The sequence below is a fragment of the Microtus pennsylvanicus genome, chromosome 19 (genome assembly GCF_037038515.1).
Source record: "Microtus pennsylvanicus isolate mMicPen1 chromosome 19, mMicPen1.hap1, whole genome shotgun sequence".
Taxonomy (NCBI): domain Eukaryota; kingdom Metazoa; phylum Chordata; class Mammalia; order Rodentia; family Cricetidae; genus Microtus; species Microtus pennsylvanicus.
In genome coordinates this window covers 25,096,912-25,119,615 of record NC_134597.1, presented here as the reverse complement: position 1 = coordinate 25,119,615, position 22,704 = coordinate 25,096,912, and the positions used below count along the sequence as shown (strand labels likewise).

The 22,704-nt window shown below is 37.2% G+C and overlaps 1 protein-coding gene across 2 annotated transcripts in view; it reads right to left on the bottom strand.

Annotated features, from left to right (window-relative positions):
• Positions 1-224: 224 nt before the first annotated feature.
• Mkln1 (muskelin 1) overlaps positions 225-22,704 on the bottom strand; it is a 120,152-nt gene continuing 97,672 nt past the window's right edge. For both annotated transcript variants that reach the window (XM_075953747.1, XM_075953748.1), the window contains exons 13-18: positions 19,353-19,500; positions 18,259-18,373; positions 16,211-16,350; positions 11,348-11,450; positions 5,837-5,891; positions 225-638 (exon numbers count right to left, since the gene is read on the bottom strand). In XM_075953747.1, coding sequence (XP_075809862.1) covers positions 517-638; positions 5,837-5,891; positions 11,348-11,450; positions 16,211-16,350; positions 18,259-18,373; positions 19,353-19,500 — 683 coding nt within the window. In that variant the 3' untranslated portion in view covers positions 225-516. The remainder of the gene's footprint in view (positions 639-5,836; positions 5,892-11,347; positions 11,451-16,210; positions 16,351-18,258; positions 18,374-19,352; positions 19,501-22,704) is intronic.

The following is a 22,704-nucleotide window of genomic DNA, read 5'->3' as shown; positions in this document are numbered from 1 at the left end:
CAGTTACATCAGCTTAACCTACACCAACTCAAGTACACAGCTGTTAAGAATGAGGAAGTCAACTGGTGACATCCTTACAACAGCTGTGAGGAAGGAAAGTAAAAGGGAAGCAAAGGCCAAACAACCTAACAGCAAAACCCCAAATTCCCCCAGCACTGAGTCTACTAACAGTGAGTGCTGTTTTCCTAACTAAAAAGAAACTTTAAAAAAATTGGAAAGCAAAAAAGGGAAAAGCCTAATGTTTATTAATATTTGTTAATTCTTCAAAGCTAAAGAAAATATACATAATTAAATGGGAAGTATAGCAATTTCACTTTATTAGCCTAATGCAGGAGTATGAGGAAAAGGGGATTGAGGTCAGGTACGAAGGAGAGGGTTAAAACTTGTGATAATAAGGATCCTTCCAAACTGATGCAGTCCTCTGTCACTGCGATGTCACCTCTGCCCACGCCAACAGCAAACTCCGACTCCTGTCTCCACTTCTAAGCCTAACACGTCCTCCAGTGACTCCCCAGGTCACAGTGTGATGAGGTCTACCAGATTGCCTTTAGGAGGAGTCATGCTGTCAGGAAAGAAATTTACTAAGGTGTCAAAGAGCTGAGTTCTCTGAGCATAGGTGTGATCCACATCTGAAAAGCCTGGGGAAGAAAAGAAAACAAATGTATGTATTAGTTCAAAAATTCAACACAACAGGAAAGTTAATGAATGTTACCAGCATCATGTACAATGTGAAATCAAAATGAAGACAGGCTTCAAAACTAGCCAACATAATCCTGGTTCTCCCAGATCACAACACCTAGAGCAGTGATTCTCAACCTTCCCTGGACTGTGACCTTTAATACAATTTCTCATGTTGTGATCATCTCCCCCACCCCCAACCATAAAATTATTTTGATGCTACTTCATAACTATAATTTTACTACTGTCATAAATTGTAGAGTAAACATCTGTGTTTTCCGATCTTAGGGCTCTGACCCACAGGCTGAGAAGCACTGCCCTGGCGGAGGGCTGCAGCAGTGTGGACTTGGCACTATGAGCCTCCTTGGCGCAGCACCCACTTCCTCACAGAAGCACAACTGTGAGATCCTGTTTTACTTCACAGAGTTCTGTGCAGATTAACTGCAACTATGTGGAACCTGGCAGAAAGACTGCTGCTTTAGTAATTAATACTGACTTCTCATCTTTCCTTTGCTAGATTATTCCTCCACTACTTCACTGAGGAAATTCCACTCCTCTATCTTGAGTGCTTCTGTCCCACTGATGTTTTTGGTAATAAAATGTAACAAAATGACAACAAAGAGATCTTTAGGAAAGCAGGCTAAGATCAGCAAGGTCTTTAGAGGTGAAAGTACTACCAGAGAACTGAGTGAAAATATAGACAACCAAGAGAAAGAAATGCCTGTAGAGCACACAGGCAACATTAAGAAATGCTATTATTGTGGTTCTTTGTAACATGGTTTAGACTAAGCATATTTAATGAGAATAATTAAGTACTTTTAAGAAAATAAATACCAGAGGGTAGAAGACTTTTTCTTAAAAGACAGGGTTTCTTAACATAAAGGAGTCTTTCCTCCATTTACATCAAGCAACATTTAGTTTTCAAGTTCACACCAACCAATGCCCCGCTTTGGTCAGTCTGTATCTGTTCTCAGCTGCTTCAGACTTCTAACATACAAATTAAATAGTTATATGACACATGATTTTCCTATTACTGAATGGTTAGCTGGGACATGTTACCTCTGTTGCGTGCCATCAGAAAAAGAACCATGGCTGTGATAGTTTAGGGAAAACACAAATTGGACTGATTCCACTCAACAGTTTTAGGTCCAATTTGTTTTAATCTTATAAAGAATAGAAATAGAACACAACATTGTCAAAGATACCAGCTTCCTGGAAGGAAATAATGCCTTGAGAATAGTTCATTCCTTTTTATTTTTTAAAAAAATTGTTATTATTATTAGTTTTTTTAAGTTTGCAGGGGAAATGTTTCTTCCTTTGAGCTTAGCTTAACAAAGTCTACTATCATATCATAGAAATGAATAGAAGGAAATACTGCAAAATAGTAACAAAGCTTACTTGTGAAGGTGAGAATGTAACCGTTTTTCTTTATTAGGCATTTCTGAATTTTCCAAATTGCTTTACTTTCAAGACATTGCAAACACACAGAGGTTTTGAAAGTACAATGAGAATTCATTGAGAGCCTTCACTTTGATGGTAGTGTCTTGCTTGACATGTCCTTATTGTGGATGTATATGCCCAACTCACCAACTTTTTTGTGGAAGCACCTTATTCCTGAATTACTGAATTCATTTCAACTAAGAACAGAATATCCACTCATATGACCAAACATCCCTCTTTTTCTTCCATCCCTGCCCCAACTCTATGCATACACATTTTCTGTGGTGTTACGGAACAAATCTAAGACCTTGCACATGGCAAGTGTTCTGTCTCTGAGCTACATCTTAATCCTCACTATATATTAAATTTGGGAAACTTAACATTGATGTTTTAACCATTTTATTATTCACTTATCTCTAAGTAAAAAACAAAACTACCTCTACATTTGGATTTGAAGTCTCTTTGATCTGAATCAAATCTGCAGCTTCTCCATCTTCTCATGGCACAGATTCTTTTTGTTGCATATAGAAAAGTTGCATAGTGTGCATGTTAAATTTGGATTAACTTTGTCTTGATGGTTCTATGATCAGACACTGGTTTATGCAGTCTTGGTAGAATACTACAGAAGTGATACTGTGCCCTTCTCAGAGCATCATCTCGGAAAGCACAGGTTGTTAGTTGGGACTGATATCGATGATATTAACTCTGATCATAATGTTAACTCAGCCTATGCCAAATTTCTCTGATAAAGTTTTATTTCTACCTCTGATATTAGTAATCTGAGAATGGGGAAAGTGTCCGACACCACATATATCCCTATTTTCTTTTTTCTTTCTTTTAAAAAAATATTTATTTATTTATTTATTATGTATACAATATTCTGTCTGTGTGTGTGCCTGCAGGCCAGAAGAGGGCACCAGACCCCATTACAGATGGTTGTGAGCCACCATGTGGTTGCTGGGAATTGAACTCAGGACCTTTGGAAGAGCAGGCAATGATCTTAACCTCTTAGCCATCTCTCCAGCCCTGTCCCTGTTTTCTCAAACCCCAATACTCAATGATCAGCAGTTACTAGTCACTAGCAATTATATAAACCACTGTGATCTTCTAACCATGCTTCTTTCTATAGTTGCTAACTGGCATTCTATTATAAAGATCTCGCCCCCCACCAACATCTGCTTTTATTCAAGACAGGGTTTCACTATGTATCTCTGGATGTCTGGGAACTCGCTCTGTAGACCAGGCTGGCCTTGAACTCACAAGAGATTCACCTGCCTCTGCCTCCCAAGTGCTGGGATTAAAAGCATGTGCTACTATGTCCTGAAATATTTTTTTATCTTCCCTTTTTAAACTTGTTTGGATCAGTGTGTACTCCTGAATTTGTCTTTTATTCAATATTAAACTCATCATTGTCTCCAATCATTTTGATATTTATATAATCTCAGATTTGGCCAGTAAGAAATATACCCACAAAATTTTGAACATCTCCATACTTTCTCATATAATAAGCTTTCAAGTTCATTCTTACAAAACCCTGTCAGTCATTTTTCCAAGGAGGCATAATTCTTTGTAGTAGCAAATTATTTGAGAAATACAAAATCAGTTACACTAACAGTCAACATATCATTTCTAGGCTTGGGCATATAAACTCCACTATTAGAATCACCTGAGAGTTAGTAGTTTAATAAGGTCTCACAGACAGTGAGGGGACTCTAAAGTCTATCTGCTTAGTCTTATTGCAGTGTATAGGGCCATAGGCTATGCTCACTTATTCCTCAAAAGTATCTTTACTTTCATCACTATTTACCAATAAGGAATCAAAACTGACACTACCATCAGATGGACTATGGAGGTCCTTAGAATACTTTCATAAGGACAGAGCAAATATAGTAGTTTCACAAAAAAATTTCAAAGTTACACAATTAAATAAAATATGCTGTATAGTATATTTTTACACTATGTAACAAAACTAGCATACTCAAAACCATATGCTTAGATATGCACATATCTTGATTAAAGATTCTATATTTACAAAGTCACCTAATCATTGGAATTGATTTGTAGTCCCACAATCAAGACTTGTGGCATTACTGTGAATATTTATAGACAAACACAGAATGGCAGGATACTGGAGCTGCCGGAGCACACCCCCAGTAGAGTCTGCCTTCTGTCTCAGGTCTTGTATCATACAGCTGTCATTTCATGTTGTTCAATTCTATGCTGTTGACAGTAACCTGGAGCTGCAATCTAGTGTTTCTAAGAGTAAAGAGTTGTGACATGCCTTTCAGAGACAAGAAGCTAAACAAACTTCATTTAGGTAAGGGCTTTGTCCTCCTGACCATGAGTTCAATGTGAATGAATAAATAATGTTGACTAAATAAGGACATATTAAATAGAAACACCAAGGAATCGATGTTATGCAATGATCTCTTGGAGGGGCTCACAGAAATCTAATTCTAAGTTTTTCACAAGAGTCACCTCAATTAGTGCAACATTTTCTAGTTCCACCCACTTTCCTGCAAATATCATTTTTTTTATGGATGATCAAAATTCCACATATGTATATACCCACTTTCATTATCTATTCATCTGTTGATAGACATTTAAGGCAGTTCCATTTCCCTGCAAACAGAGCAGCAATGAAAAAGGATGTGCAAGTATTTCTGTGGTGGGATACAGAGTCCTTTAGGTACATGTCCAGGAATGACATAGCTGGGTCATACTGTAGTTCTCTTTATAGCTTTTGAGAAGCCTCCACACTGGTTTCCACAACTGCTACACCAGTTTACATCACCATCAACACTGAACAAGGACCCTCTTTCCCCGTATCCTTTGCCAGAATTTGTTTTCATGTTTCCTTGAGGACAGCCATTCTGAAGACTGCAGTGAAATGGAGTCTCAAAGTAGTTCTAATTTGCACTTTTCTGATGGCTAACTACATAAGAACTTTAAAAGACATTTATGGGCCATTTGAATCTCTTCTTTGGAGAACTGTCTGTTTAGTTCACTGACCCTGTTGCTGATTGGCACAATTAATTAATTAAGGCTTTTGTGTATGTGAGCTTAAATTCTGTATCTCTTTATATATTTAAATTGCCTAAAGTACAGCTGGTAAAGATTGTCGCAGTTTACTATGTTGACAGCATTTTGCTGTGCAAAGGCTACTTCATGTGACCATTTCCTACACTACTGAGGTTCTATGACTTTAGTTACTTCAATCACCCATTAATACCATTCCATTCCTAGCACCATAGTTTTTTCAAGTAATTCATTAATACTAAATAAGAGTACTTCTTAATGAAGACTAATACTCATATCTGAGAAGTTTGAGGGGAAAGAACCTTAAAGGAACTTGAGGAATGAATTTATCAACCATTAACAATTTTCACCTCTAAAGAAAGATAATTTACTTTCCAAATATTTCATTCCCATTCATTAACTCCTGACACCACACAATTCCCCAAAGAACAGAGAGAAAACAGCCCACCCAATCAAGTGTTGATTCCAAAGTAGTGCTACAAAGATTGGTTTATTTGACCATGCTTCTATTGCTATCAGCCTGCTTCAAGTGGCATATGAACTGTAAACTACAACCAGGAACTGGCGAGTGATGCCTGAGAAGTAACCTTTTAACACTATTAAAAATTGCATACAATTGTTTGAATGCACACCTCATCTAAACAAACATTAGCGCAATAGGATAAGCTGGCATACTTACCTAGAGCTGTGAAGTCTGAGCCAGATTTGAACAGAGCTGAGGCTAGGAGTTGAAACTGTAAAGAAATACAGTAGCAAATTAGCAGACACACTTAAGAAAAATAACTTCGTGACTTTTCATTTATTATGGCGGCTACTTTTAAGCATTCATTACATAGATCTAATCACCAAATGTTGGTGATACTCCCCCCCCCCCCCCCACATTTAGATTGAAAAAAAAAATCATGTTGGTTTTTCTACTTTATTTTTTATTTTTTGAAACAAGTTTTCACCGTGTAGCTAGACTAGCCTTGAACTCATACGTCTCCTATCTCAACCTCCTTGGATGTCTTTAAATTTTCAGATAATGTTTACACACTGACATTTTGTAAGGCTCAACTGTCTTTTAGAAGTCTGAAATGGGACAAATATTCTAGATTTATCATTCATTTTTATTTTATGTCTATGGATGTTTTGGCTGCATGTCAGTCTGTATACTATGTGAGTTTCTGATACCCATGGAGACCAGAAGAGGATGTTGGATGCCCTGGAACTAGACTTACATAGGGTTGTGAGCCACCATGTGGGTGCTGGGAACTGAACCCAGGTCCTCTGGAAGAACAGCAAGTGCCCTTAACTGCTGGTAGTTATGTTCCCAGTCCCCGTCTATAATTTTTTTCTCATAGTAATATCTTTGGTTAGCTCTCACAGCATAATTACAAAGGATTCACATAGATTCAGGAATTCATCTGATTTCTGAATTTATGTAGAATTAATTATAGCTCTTTAAATGATCAGTAGAATTACTGATAGAGACACTGGGGCTGGAATATTTCTGAAAGATTTTTAATTACAAACTCAACTATGTAACAAATATGGGATTCTTTAAGGTCTTTTATTTCTTATGTCAGTTTTGATAAATTACATCTTTTTTTGGTAAATTATATTTTTTAAGTAATCTTCTTCAATGTGCTGATGAAGTTTTTTCTATTGTTTCTTTTTGTTACTCTTCTCATATTGAAGTTCTAGTGACCACATCACTGTTTCATGCTGTGGTAGTTTGAAAGACAATGACCCCCAAAGGGAGTGGCACTATTAGGAGGTGTGGCCTTGTTGGAGTAACTGTCACACGGGGACGGGCTTTGAAGTCTTTTTCTCAAACTTCCCTCAGCATGACACCTGTTTACTGCCGTGCTCCTCTTCATGATGATAATGGACTGAACCTCTGAAACTGTAAGCGAGCCACCCTCAATTAAATGCTTTCTTTATCAGAGTTGCTGTGGTCATGGTGTCTCTTCACGGCAATAAAAACCCAAAGATACATGTGATGTTCATAGTTTATGTTTTCATTTTTTTCTTCATGAATCTTGATAAAAGTTATTTACTTTTTCAAAGAACCACTTTATGTTTTATAGCATGTTTTTTATTTCAATAATGCTTTATTTTATCTTGACTTTTTCTTTTTTCTTTTCTAACTCCTAAAATGAAAAATAAACTTCACTGATTCCTTATGGAGAAGTTCCAGAGAAATCTGTTCTTTTAACAAACTGACAATGTAAACTGAACTGATAATATAATTGTAACAGATATTAAACTGAATTACAGACCTCTTTCCCAAGTTTCTCAAATGTCTAACTGCAAGCTAAACACCTCAACCTGGTCTCACAGGCATTTCTTGGACATATGCAAAATTAGGCTCCTATCTCAATCAGGAGTCCCCAGTGCCTCCAAGAGAAAAGCACCTTTCAACTCATTGTTCTTTAACTATATTTAAGCCATCATATGTCCATTCTACCTTTAAGTACACTCAGTCTCTAATCTATTTTGACTTCTTACCACTCCACTGTAATCTGAACTACCATAGCTTATTGTTTAGACTTCTGCCACCTCTTTCACAAGTCTTCCTGGCTCTATGCTTGTTTCCTATTGGTCTTTCCTCAATACAGTAAGTAGTCAGGGTGGTCTAATTAAAATACAGAGATCTTGTCATTCCCATGCACCATATCTGGAAGAGTCCTTAATCACTCAAAGTAAAAGCTAAAACAGTCCTACCCAGGTTTATGAAGCCATTCATCCTTTCCAATCTCTCTGTACACGCCTCATTTCACACTTCTTCAGTTCTTCTGACTTCTCCACTTCAGTAAGCATGGGCTTCTTGTCATTCTCCTAAACCATGCCAGAATGCTCACACACCTACAAGGATCTCTGTGCAGCTGTGGGAAAGTGTCTTCACTACACTGTCTCCTCAGAGACTCCCTTACGTTTTTCAAGCCTATGTGCAAATCTGATTTCTATTGAGGCCTAGTATGATGAACCCATTTAAAACTTCAACTGCCCCAATTCTTACCCTTATAAATTATGATCTCCTTTAGGCCCAACCTCCTGCCACTGACTTTTTGACACAAGGTCTTATGTAGCCCAGGCTGGCCTTGAGCTCACTGTGTTGCTGAGGATGACCCGAAATGACAGAGCCTCATGCCTTCACCTTCCAAGTGTTGAGGTTTCAGGTGTGGGCCGCCTCGTGCTGCTCTTTAACTTTTCTTACATTATATTAGCCTTCCATACTTAACCAGATGATAATGGACTATGTAATTTGCTTATTTAATATGCTTATTATATTATCTCCCTTATTAGGATGTTAGTACCTTCTGAACAAGCCTTTTCTAGAAAAAATATCATTTTTATTAGCATATCTTAATTACACATAACAACATGTTTCATCATGACATTTTCATACATGTATAGTATATAATGTATATATACCTAACTTTTCTAGGTCCCCTCTTACTACCAACTGATCCTATTTCTCTTTTTATGTTTTTTTTTGTTTTATTTTGTGGGCTTTTGTTTCTTGTTCTTTGGTGGTTGTTTATAAACTACATCTTATTAGTCTAAACAAACAAACGAACAAACAAAAAATAGGATCCCGAGGGGATTATTTACAAAAGCATGGGCTCAATTTAATTTTTTATAAAGTTTATTGGAAATTCATTACCAATTCAGAACCAAAGTCCTAAAGACTGAAGGAAACAAAGAACCATGTTTTCATTTACAATGGTAAATTGTAGCTCTCACTCCTAATACTAGTTATAATACAATGATGAAGATTGTGAGAACTTCCATATCTATTCAAACATAAAATATTTTTGGTTACTGAAAAGTTAATTTAAATCATGAAAAAATGTGTAAAATGTACAAACAAGAAAAAAAAAGAAGCAACCCAGAATATTGGATTATAAAGTAGTTTAAAAGTTAACCCTGCTTATCCATTTTGAAAACACAGCATAGTTTCATAGACCCACCCTCCCCAGTATCAAGTGTTTCCTGTGTTTTGCTGTAGATGCAGATAGAAGCGAGGGTGAGGGCACGGCTGTGAAGTTTAGAGATGCTCCTAATGTTCACAAGCACATGCCACCTCACTAACTTCTAGGGCTAAGCAACTCTTGCTGAAGCTTTTAGAAAATGCTGAGGAAACCTGTATCAGACGAAATGTACGATTCACAGACTATTAGAGCCACTACCAATACTGTAAAGTGGCTCTGTCTGAACTTGCAGTAGCTCCCTGTCCTGGTTTTCCCCTAACTCCAAGAACACACTGTTTTCTCTGACCCACTTACAGCTTCCACAGCTGAGATTATTTACTCTGAAATGTTTTGTTTTGGTCTGGTTTTTAAAAATAAGGGGAAAATAAGTGTGACCAGTTATGGCCATTTTATACGGAACATGGGAAAATACAGGATATCTATTTAGAACTCTCAAACGCATGGTGCAACAAAAATGTTCATTAGTGTATTTTCACAACTACATGGTGTAATAAACCATGGCAGATTAAATTTCTCAGCAAAACTACAGTCATTTCCCACATTTCAAATGGTATCAGGAATCAGGTAAACATTCAAAAACAACCAACTTGCCAGGTGGTGGTGATGCACGCCTTTAATCCCAGCACTTGGGAGGCAAAGGCAGGAGGATCTGTGAGTTCGAGGCCAGCCTGGTCTATAGGAGTTAGTTCCAGGACAAGCCCCAAAGCTACAGAGAAACCCTGTCTCAAAAAACCAACCAAACAAAAAAACAAAAAACCAACAACCAACTCATTATCCCCAAACAGAGGGCTCTAAATTGTAGTTTGTTTATTCTATACCTAATGAAGAACTGCAGCCAATACTGAGTGAGAAAGACAACGTATTTTCACAGTAGGCTATGATAGAATGCCCATTTTGGTTTGGAAAACATGCAGGTTTTACTGTCTTAAAAATACAACGATCCTGGTACATGAGAGAATTTGACATCTGTGTCAACACTGAAGGGAGAAAAGTGTTTAATACTGCAGTTAGAGAGCCAAAGCAAGGCAGCAATAAACACGGAAACAGGGGTAAGGAGCAGAGCCGTAGTCCTTCAGCACCAGCTGGGAGAAGGCAAAATGACTGCAGCTCAGATGCTGCTAAATGGACAAAGGAATCTCTGAAGCGCCAGAGATCCGGTGAGACACATTCACACACAGGATAGGCAAATGTGCCTTTAAGAACAGAAACCTACCTCACAGAACAACATCCTGAGACTCATTTTGGAAGGTTAGAAATTAGTTAAATGAGGTTAGTAGCCTATAATCAAGTTATACTGCTAGAACTGTTTTATAAATAAATACTAACACTGCAAGCATTCCAAGCTGCCCCGATTTTCTACACACGAGGAAGTTTTCTCTCTGTCTCTATCTCAGATTTATTATGTATACAGTGTTTTGTCTGCATTTATCCATGAAGGCCAGAAGAGGGAACCAAATCTCATTATAGATGGCTGTGAGGCACCATGTGGTTGTTGGGAATTGAATTCAGGACCTCTGGAAGAGCCAGCCAGCTCTCTTAACCTTCTGAGCCATCTTTCCAGCCCTTATTTCTCTCTTAAGAGATCTTAATGTCAACAGAAGGGCATATTGAACAACTGTATATAATCTTTGATGATCTATAAAAACTAAACTTAAAATAAATTCCTCCATAAATACAGAACTAATGTCTAATTTAAAATTTCATACCTAAAAATTCTTTTTGAATGAGTCAAATGTGCCTGCTCAATTTCTTTGTCTTTTTCTTCTTGGATGGAGGGTGTTCTTAGACACCTTGTGACTTAGGTTAGCCTTTAATTAGTGATCCTCCTGCCTCAACCTTCCTAATGTTAGAATGCAGAAATGTAGGCATTTAGCACCACACCTGACTCTCTCTAGTTACTTTTTCCTTTTTTTTTTTTTTTTTTTGTTTTGTTTTTTGGAATCAGGGTTTCTCTGTAGCCCTGGCTGTCCTGAAATTCACTCTGTAGACCAGGCTGATCTTGAATTGATTAAGATCTGCCTGCCTCTGCCTCCTGGGATTAAAGGTGTGTGCCACCTACCATCTGACCACCTGCTGACTTTTCATTTCACCCATATTTTTATTATCTTCAAGATCAGAGCATCATATTTTCTTCATTTTCCTTTAAGCACTCAAACTAGAAAAACAATTTAAAAGAATAATCCATTTCTGAATTTTACTCCCAGCTTTACCTCTTTTGTCTCTTCCGGGTCCGAATGATCCACAGTTACATAAAGATCATTCTGTAAATACTTTAGAGCACTAAGAGGATCCATTTGGGCCTTTTCTTCAAACCTAGAAAATACGAAACAAGGGAAACAATTACTTTGAGTTATGAGAAATGCCTTTAAGAAGTGAAGAAAGGTACACTGCTTAAAGATGAGCTATCCTGGGATCTAAAATTTTTTGTAGAGCAGCTACAGGAGTATGAATCCCCCCCAACCACAGAGAGGCGACAGACATGCTATGTAGCACAGCTGTGCTGCTACAAAGTCTGTGAGAGCACTTCTTATCTTCCCTATGAACAGTGTGTGGAGCAGATGGGCTCCTTGCCACGTTTACTGTGCTGAGTCCAATCCTCAGAAGTGACTTCCCTAAGTTGTCCTCTGTCCTCTACACACATACTGCAGTGTGTGCACACAACTGTGCCTCACACTCATATAACCCCAATGTATCACATCAAAACCAAAATGCTTTCTTAGACTAGACTAGACTTTCTGATGATAGTTCTTAATGGTTTTGAAGCTGAATAAGGCACTTTTTAATTAAAAATATTTATGTGAACAAGTGTTTTGCCTGCATATATATGTGCGCGCGCGCATGTATGCCTGGTGCTCAGAGGCCAGAAAGTACCAGGTGCCCTGTAATTAGAATTACAGACAACAGACCAAGTATGGCACTTTTAGTAAGTACCATTAACACAGGTTAAATTTTTGGGGGGGAGTGAGAATATAGATTTCTTTTTTTTTTTAATTTTCCCCCTTTCCTTTCCTCTCTCCAACCTTTCTCATGATCCTTCACTCCCTTTCAAATTGATGGTCACTTTTTCTTTGATGATTATTGTTATACACATATATAAATATATAAAACCAAGCTTGCTAATTTCATTTAGTGTTGTGTATATATGATTTCAGGGCTGACCACTTGGTATTAGGTAATCAACTAGGGGGATCAGGCACGATCCCCCTAATTTTCCCACTCTCAGCATTCCTTAGTTGCCTGCAGTTCTTTGCCTAGTGACAAGATTTCTTCCTTCCCTGTTAGCAATTGACACTGTCACTGTTCAGGTCTTGTTTAGAAAGTTATATATCATTGAGGGTTTCAGCATAGATTATGGGTGTCACTTCCTTGTCATTTCTAAGGAGGCACAGTCTCACAGCAGACTTTCTGGTCCTCAGGCTCTTACAATCTTCCCACCCCTTCTTCCATGATGTTCCCTAGCTTTAAGGGCAGGAGTGTGTAGCAGATGTATCCTTTAGGGTTGGTTACCCCACCATCAGTTGACCTCTATTTCTACAGCAGTTATTGATAACAACAATAGAAAAAACACAGTAACAATTTACTAAGCATCGGAAATGTGCCTGATACTACATTAAGGATTTTACACATTTCATTTATCCTTTAATAACTCTCATAATATGGCGACATTTTTCACCATTTGTAAAAAACAACTAAGAAATTAAGATGCCCCGCCCCATCCTCACCAAATTGTGTCAAGATAAGAGCTGGAAAACAATCACAATCAAACATATGTGAATAAGTTCACAGTTGAAAAGGAAGAATTCTCTTAAGTTAAAGAAAAAGAAAATCTGCCTGCCATGGTGACCCATGCCTTTAATCCCAGTACTCAGGAGTAGAGGTAGGTGAATGTCTATGGGCTGGAGGTCAGCCTGTTTATAGAGCAAGTTTCAGGCTTCCCATGAGACCCTGTCTCAACACAGACACACAGACACCAACAAAAACAAACCCCAAGTGTTTATAGCTATTAAATAATATAGCGTTCTTTTGTTACAATATAATTATACAGATGATTACATATGATGCCTTTAACAATGCTATGTAGTTAATATAGACTACTTAGCTTTCTCTGGGTAAGGAAGATGGTGAAGACCTTTCCCAGTGGTGTTCAGGCTGATACTGCTTCAATGACAGGTTGTTTCTACTTTGGCAAGGACAAGATTAAAAGTGAAATATTTTGTTCTCTTGTACCAGGTAGTACTCAGATAAGAGACCCCTAGCAGAGGTCTATTACTCTACCAGCTTATCCACAACAGATTAGGTAAAGGTATTGGTACCTGAGCCAAAGGCAATTGTCTCAAGCTTGATCAGCAGCTTATCAAGTGGCTTGGCAGAACCCTTCCCAATAGGGACATTCTTTAAAGAACTCTCCCTTAAGAGAACCAAAAGATGGATATATAAGGATGTGGTGGTTTGAAAGAAAATGGCTCCCAAAGGGAGTGGCACTATTAGATGTGGCCTTGTTGGAATAGGTGTGGTCTTGTTGAAGGAAATGTGTCACTGGAGGTGGGTTTTGTTGCCTGCATAAAATGCGGAACTCTCAGCTATCTCTCTAGCCCATCTCTGCCTGCACACAGCACGCACCTTGATGTTAACGGACTGAACCTCTGACTGTAAGTCACCCAATTAAATGTTTCCTTTATAAGAGTTGCCTTGGTCATGTGTCTCTTCATAGCAATAGAAACCCTAACTAAGACGAAGGACATATAAAAAGTAGACATAGAGAAGGGAGTAGGCTGAAGTCATAAAATAGTCAGTCAGTCAGGCAGCTTGCTTGCCTGCCTAGGCTCTGAGGCCTAGGGAAAGCAAGGTCAGAAGAAGTCAGCTGAAAAAGAGGACACAATGAAGCAAACAGAAAAGCTGCCGAAACTGTTCTAGCTTCACACACAACTTTCCATTTGGTCTCATTACTATAATGCAGAGAAGTACCTTGATGCCTGGGCTATTGCTAAAAATAACTGTTTCAACTGACGTACCATAAGCATACCCCAATCCTCTGTACTGTGAAATAAACTCAAATTTTACTTTCCATTCTATTAAGTTCAGTAAAGAAATCAGTTTCCTGGGAGCTATGTCTGCCCTCTTGTTTGTGAGTTTTGTTGTTTCCATCCTGGGCTTCTTTATGTGTACAAAGGTGCTTCTGTGGTCTAGAATTGTTTAACCAACAGTTCTTTTCTACTGTTAATCATGAATTTAATGCTTTAAGAAGTCTTGGTCCTTTCTACACACAAAATATCATCAAGTTTAGAAGATGAATATTATTTGAAAAGTTAATGGTGACACTATTTATATCCTTTGCTCACAAGACACTTCTTTTCCTCAAAATCTATACATTAATTAAATAGAAGAAATAACTTTCCACAAGAAAAACAGAAACAAAAAAAATCACCCTAGTAGTGCATATAATTAAAGACTGTCCAATAAGTATGATATTTCTATCAAAATGTATTAGTCACTTTATAGACTTCTATTCTATGTATATAGGAAACTCTTAAATTTGGCTAAAGTTTAAGCAGAAGAAAAGGTTTACATGTTTTCAAACATTTAAAGTAGGCCTTCCATTATCCATTTGACAAATGTAGTAGATAAATGTTCCAGGGTCACCCTTAACACCTCTGTTTCAAATCCATACTTCTATTGCAGACCCTTCACTGTTCATCCAGAAACTTACTGTCCGTTTTCAATCTCTCCTGCTGTGTGCCTCCAGACAGCACCAAACCTCCTTTTTCCTCTCCTCATTCTGCACGCTCTCCCTCTGCTGATGACTAAATGATATGTCAGCTCAAGCCAGTTCTTCAAATGTTCACAGATGATTTCCCTGTTACATAAAAGCTTCCTAAACTAAGTTTAGCCTTCCAGATGTATAAACTTACTGTTTCTGAAGAGTTCTATACACCTTATACCCTGTTTTTTGTAAGTCTGAGTGTGTTACTCGTCTCTGAAAATCTAACAACTTCTATTTCTCAGAGTAAAAGCTGCAGCCTTGCAGAATTTTCCCCCATTTCTGTCCATTCAGCCTCATCTGCTACTTTCTGAGATCCTATTGGAAATAAACATGTTTATTTACAGGGATGCCTAAAAGTGGTTTCTGCATTAATTTGTCTAAAATACAACTTATGAAAGCAGAGAAAGATAAATAATTAAACATATGGTAAAAAAAAGCATAGACTTGCTTTATACATATGCAGACATTTTAGGCAATTATACTCTACATATAATCTAATACGTAAGTATATGTGATAAACATAAAAATGCACACATATGTGTACATGTATACTCACAAACATACTACATGCAGTGGTTACATGAAGCTCTCTGTAGTCAGAAAGGTCAGGATCAAACCCTCGCTTTGCCACTTCAGATGAGTGACCTTTTGAGTTACATAAGTCATTCAAAAATTGCCTCAGTTTTCCACCTTGACAAAATAGTGACAGTGGTAGTCTCCACTCTATAACTAATTATGAGACTAAGAATCAGAGACCAACATGCAGTCATTAATAAAAGATGACCTTTTTCCAAACAATAATTTAGCACCTAAGACTGCACATTTCTACATTTTTAGTGGCTAGATACTAAGACTAAATCATGTCTAATCAATCACACAATTTTAAAATTATTAGGCAATCGATATTTTTTCAACTAATACTTAGAAAACTTTACTTGCTTATTAAAAAATTAACACCTGTATGTATCCTTACTTTGTATCTGCCTTTGAAAGAATAAAGCAAAAATAAATAGACATTTACAAAACTCAGTATCTTCAGAGCACATGACTACCTTCTTTTACAGTAACAATGTGAGACCTGCATCCCATAGCTAAGCCATATCAAGAGCAGCTGACAATGCTAACTAAAAACTGTTAGTTAGAAAAAATGTACTTTGATACAGGATCTCACTGTGTAGCTCTGGCTGTCCTTGAACTCACTATGTAGACCATGCAGTCCTTGAACTCATAAAGATCAGCCTGCCTCTACCTCTAGAGAGGTTGTATGAAAGGTGTGAGCTACCATACCCAGCTTAGTAAATTATATTTATACCTGTGTTTTCTTATGAGGTACTTGCAATGCCTCAGTAAGTAGTCTTTTGAAGGTCTACACAACTTCAGTGACCAGAAGTCATCTAGTCTCATCTTTGGAGAACAAGATTTTCCTGGATTTCCACCAAATAAATAATGAACCTAGAAGAAATATGACAAATCAGGATTTAAAGAACTCATACATACTCAAAAGACTAGAGTACTCATAAGGAAATTTCTTTTACCAGGAGTACATGATAGTTAACTCTCTTTGCCTTATTCATTGGACAATTTTTTAAACTGATACATTCTTACCAAACGTTTCCCATGATTTTTCTCCATTCCATTTTACTTTAAAGTACTTTCCTAAACTACATGTGGATTAAAATCATACCATTAAAATTAAAAAGATAATGGAAATGAAACAAAAACCATGGTAGGAATAAGCTAATCCAACACATATTTTAAAGAACTACAAATAAAAGGGTTATCTAGTTAATCAAGTGTTGATCAAAATAAGTTATATTCAAAAGAATTCTGACATGAATTTTAAATAGAATCATTAAAGATTAAGAGTATATTAAAACTTTAGTAAAAAACTTTAACATCTTACTATGATTTAACCTAAATGCCAAATAGTAAAAGACATACATAACTTTCAGAGTATTATTTCATTGTTCAATTAATGCCAAACAAGAAATGTAAAATGATTACAATAGTGATTTCACCATTCAAGTATTTTTCTTTCTTTTTTTTTTTTTTTAAGATTTATTTATTTTGTTTACAGTGTTCTGTCTGCATGTATACCTGCAGGCCAGAAGAGGGCACCAGATTTCATTAGAGATGGTTGTGAGCCACCATGTGGTTGCTGGCAATTGAACTCAGGACCTCTGGAAGAGCAATCAGTGCTCTTAACCTCTGAGCCATCTCTCCAGCCCCTCAATGTTTTTCTATACTTATACTAAACATTAAAATATTTCCCTGAAATTTGAAAACATCTATATTTATAGTACTACAAAATAAATATTACTTCTAGCCAACTAAATAAAAATTCTCTAATAACCCCTTAAGTTGGGAAACTCTAGGAGTAAGGGCTTATATTCATTTCCATGTAGTCTTTTATCTGAAGGTTTCAAGATATACGACACAGATTTTAAGTGTTCATCTACAGCTTAAACAGAAAAAAAATTATTTCCATACAATCTGAGTCTAGTTGCTAAATTACACATCCAATTTAAAGAAAATAATTACAGAAACTACTCTGAAAACTTAGTGATACAAAAATTATTCTCATAATGCTGGTAGATAGGTCACTTATATAAGAAGTACATAGAATAAATGACTTCCTATACAACTGGAAAATCTAATGCCTGGGAAGTCATATACTTGTTCCTTCTCAAAATGCAAAACACTAAATTTTATACTTGGATATCCACAATGTATATACAATGAAACACGTTATATATTGGTTCTATGGAATGAAATAGAATTCACTGATAATTTTCAGATCAGAAAATATGTTATGGTGTACACTTGTAATCTCAACATATGGGAGGCTAAGGCAGAAGAATCTTGAGCTTGGGCTACATAGTAAGAACCTATACCAGAGGAGAAAAAAAACAAACAATACAAAAGATGAAAAGTGCCAACAATTATTATGGACCATACAAAAGGTTTATTCTCTTGAATAATTCTAGGAAAAAACTGGGGCTAGTGAGATAGTCCTGCAACTCTAGCTACTTGGAAAGCTGATGCAGGAGGCTTGTAAACTTTGCATGGGCTACATAGTGAATTCAAGGACAGCCTGGGCAACTTATCCAATGCCAAAATAAAAAGTGAAAAGGGGCTGGGAATAGATATATATGTGTGAGGTCCTGAATTCAATCCCTATGTGTATAGAGAGGTGTTAAAAAGAATAATATTGAATGCCTGCTATATATTCTGTTAAATGTCAGCCTCTATATTAAAACTGTTCAAAGCTACTTAAAAAACAATCAGAAATAAGATCTATTCAGGAATACTTTCAGACTGTAGTCCATCGAAAATGTACATGCAAAATGGTTCGCGCACCTTGTGTAATTCGTCATAAACGAGCTGATGGGCAAACCTTGGACATGGTTCTTCTTCCTGAAGACTTTTGCTCAGATTATCTTTTGCAGCTTGATCGTTCTTATAGACACACGACCTGTAAGACACTGCTTTTAAGACACTGTACTTCAAAGGATCAGCAGCAACCACATTATTCATACACTCATAGGCAGTAAGCTAACTGCCAAGGCCCAATTATCAACAGAAGAAATGTACACTTGTTCACATCCAAGTACAAAGTCAGAAACTCTCATAAAGGGACATGCACTTGTTAGAACTAGTTCTGACATTTCAAAATAGCTCACTTCAGAACAAGCTATCTTGTGCCTGGAAACAGGAATTGTATACACGAAGAGCTAAAAGTGAAGGTGTGTTTTACTGTGTACTCACAGCAGAAGACTCAAGCACATTCTCATTCTGAATGCAAACAAAATGTCTTACTCAGAAAACAACAGATCCCACAGTAGCTGAACATATTGTCATAGAAAATGGAGCTGGTTCTTGGAAGTGTTTCTGTTGTCACTGAATACGAGAGCTGGATCTTCTGCAACTGTTTCCCAAGCAGAACAGGCAGCATCTGCTCTGCCAGATGCTCTGAGACAAGCCTTGGCTTAGGAATACTAAGTCAAACCTACCCTTCAGCAGCACTAGCACATGGAGATGTTAGCAGAACATAAGTTTCAAATTTACCTAGCTACTTGGTGGTAACTTACAGCAAAATACAACTCTTTAAAGCCCCAGGACAGGAAGTATAAAGTGAACAACAGAGTAAATCCCACTCATTTAATGTTACTGTATACACAAGTACTGATCTTATCAACGACACTGATTTCTTTACATTACTGATATTTTAGGCCAGGTGGGGTGGCTCACAACTATAATCCCAAGCACAAGCAAGGAAACCATGAGTCCAAGGCCAGCTGAGACTATAAAGTAAGTTTGTCTCAAAATATGTCACAAAACTTAATATTCTTTCAATATCATGAATTAATACATTGCTCCCATTCTGCTCATATTTAAATAAACCAACTTCATCTACATATTACTGGGATTTCAGCACAGACAGGAGTCCTTACCAGCTATTCCTCACAATGTCATAAATCCAGAATGAATTTCTGACATTCTCTTCCCTTTTTTCTTTGTCTTTGCTAAGTCCGGATAAGACATGTATTTCATTCAGTTCTGGATCAATAGTTGCTCTCTGTGTGAATCCTGTCATTGGTACTAAAAATGGAAGGAATACATAAATTTTTACAATATTTACAATAAACAACAGATCTTCATTTTGTTCTATATACCCACTGCATTTATCTTTTAACATACCCCCACAGCCTTTTGTATTAAACAACATGTGTACAGCCTCCTTTCTGCTCTAAAATGTGAGTGACATAAAGGTAGAGGTTGCTTTGTTCAGTACTTGATTCTTGGTGTCTAAAGTAGAACATATATATAACACACACACAAATAAGAAGTGGTGGGGGGAGAAGGAATGAGGAGGGGGAGAGAGGGATGGAGAAAGAGAACATGCAAGTGTGAATATGTGCACAAGAGCAAGCACCAGAACGAGAGTTGCAAACAACTTTAAAAATAAAAAGACAACTTACATAGTGTGAGCAAAGAATTGTACGTCATACATCTAAAAGACTTGTGTACAAGGTAAATAATTTATAACTCTTTCTTAATTTTAAAACAGGTAAAACATTTCCAAGAATACACAGAATTGGTCAATAAGCACAGTAAATAGTACTCAATATCATTAGTCCTTAAGAAGCATAAATCGAAACCATGATACAACACATTTTATGCAGGCAAAGTTACATACGCCCCTATAATCCTAGCACTCGGGAATTAAAGATCAAGACTAGGGTTGAGGCGAGGTAGAGGGCTGTTGCCCGGACTGGCTTTTAAAGTACTTAATACACTCACTACACACATTATTTCTCCTTGCAGAATCTTGCCCTCATTGATTACAAGGTCAACAAAATGTTTGTAGTCTCTCAGTTTTGCTGTGGTCATATTTGTGGTTATGTTATTTATCACCTCCCCTAATATTTACACTATCACTTTTCTTGTAAAGTTACATGTTTAAAGACAATAAAACAATTCCATGCATGTTTTCTAAAAGACCTATACAACATTTAATAGATGCTTCTGATTGTGCTCTTCATTTGGGCAAATTACTGAATATGAAAGTTCTGACCATGTTTTCTTTAGACTCATGGTTCATATACTTTGCTTTTGATTACATATGTTGTTAATTTATTGATTTCTTTTGAGACAGCAATAGTCCTCTAGTGTCTATTCATGTTGGTCTGTGAGGAGATACTGTTTTTCAGAGAATGAGCAATATATTCTTTTGGATAAGATAAAGTCAGAGGCCATAACTGAACCAGTATCAGTGAGTTTATGGAAAACAAGAGAAGAGCCATGAAAGAGTGATGGTGTAGGAGGTTCTTCTGTTCATGTGTTGCTTTAATGAATAAAGAAACTGCTTTGGGCCTGATAGGGCAGAACTTAGGTAGGCGGAGAAGACAGAACTGAATGCTGGTAAGAAGGGCAGAGTGAGAGACTCCATGGATTTTCTGTCTGAAAAGGACACTGGTTGGAATCTTTCCGGTAAGCCACAGTCATGTGGCAATACATAGATTAATAGAAATGAGTTAAATTAAGATGTAAGAGTTAGCCAATAAGAAGTTAGAGCTAATGGCCAAGCAATGTTTTAATGAATACAGTTTCTGTGTGGTTATTTCGGGTGTAAGCTAACCGGGACAAACAAGGGGCCCAGCTCCATGTAACAGAGTGAAGTCTATCCACAAAAAACCGTCAACCACTTCTGTGTACTAACAAATTCCTACATGAGGATTCAACATTTTTTCAACCTTTTGGGGGAATAAAACAGGAGCCAGTCACTGAAAGAGACAAGTAGAAGAAATGACCCGAGTTCCTGCTGTGGTCATCTGAATGAGAAGGGAAGGACTGGGAGGTGTGAACTTGTTGGAAGAAGTGTGTCTCTCCCTGCTTCCCGTTTGTGGTCCAGATGTGAGCCCTCAGCTACTGCTCTAGAGCCATTCTTAGCTGCCCAATGCTAGGTTCCCTGCCATAATGGTCATGGGAATATGAATCCCAAATTAAACTCTTTTGTAAGCTGCCTTGGTCATGGTATCTTGCCAAGGCAACAGAACAGTAGCAAAGTCACCTGCACTGCACAATGATGCTCTATGGATTCTGACAATGAATGGGCTACTGCTATGTGCTTCTATAAGGAGGGGACAAGAATTAATAAGTCAAAGCAATTCGGAGAGAGATACTTTGGATCACTTAGACTACATTTTTAGACTCCACTTGCCTCTCCTGCGTTTTTACTCCTCGGTTGAATTTGGGTAAAAAAATTAGCAGATTATGCTAGCTTACTACTCTGGCAATAATGCTTTGTACCAAAACATCCTACATACTTTGAACCCTCCTTTATTAATTAATGCACCATTTTTATAACAATAAAACTAAAAACTGGACTGAATAAAAATCAAAACTCCAAAAGAACCAAAGGTTTAAAAAAAAGAGTATTTTATCCTAACATTCCATAACTATTAATCTGGTCTTTTGTATTATTTCTTCCCAAGAAGAAAACAAGGCTGTATTTTTACTTTAATAGTTTTTAAGAGGTGGCAAGGGCAGTGTGTGGGGGATATAAGAGATTTGTAATACATGTGATTGATTGATTGATTGATTGATTGATTGATTGATTGATTTTTGGTGTTCCGAGACAGGGTTTCTCTGTGGTTTTGGAGCCTGTCCTGGAACTAGCTCTTGTAGACCAGGCTGGTCTCGAACTCACAGAGATCCGCCTGCCTCTGCCTCCCAAGTGCTGGGATTAAAGGCGTGCGCCACCACCGCCCAGCAATACATGTGATTTAAAATGCTCTTCATTTCAACTGCTTTTAAAAAGCTTGACCAAATGCTAGAAACTTTCACCAGTCTCTACACACTGACTCACAGAAAGAAATGAATCAAGCAGATAAGTAAATGAGATCACAAGCTAACCACACACACATTCTGAATGCACGCTTGTCTGAGATCACAAGTTAATACTGCACACATTCTGAATGTACACTTGCCTGAGATCACAAATTAATTCCACACACTTTCTGAACACACACTTGTCTGAAAACAGGAATTATACAGCAAATATCTGCCAGTCTGTTATTTTTGGTCTGTCTAAAAATTACAATAATGCTTCAAATTTCCTGCTGTGGGATAATACTTTTGTACACTGTAAAGACTTGTCCCTCGTATTGACTTAATAAAACACTGATTGGCCAACAGCCAGGCAGGAAGTATAGATGGGACAATCAGACTAAGAGAATTCTGAGAAGAGGAAAGACAGAGATAGCCACCAGCCAGATGCTGAGAAAGCAAAATGAAAATGCC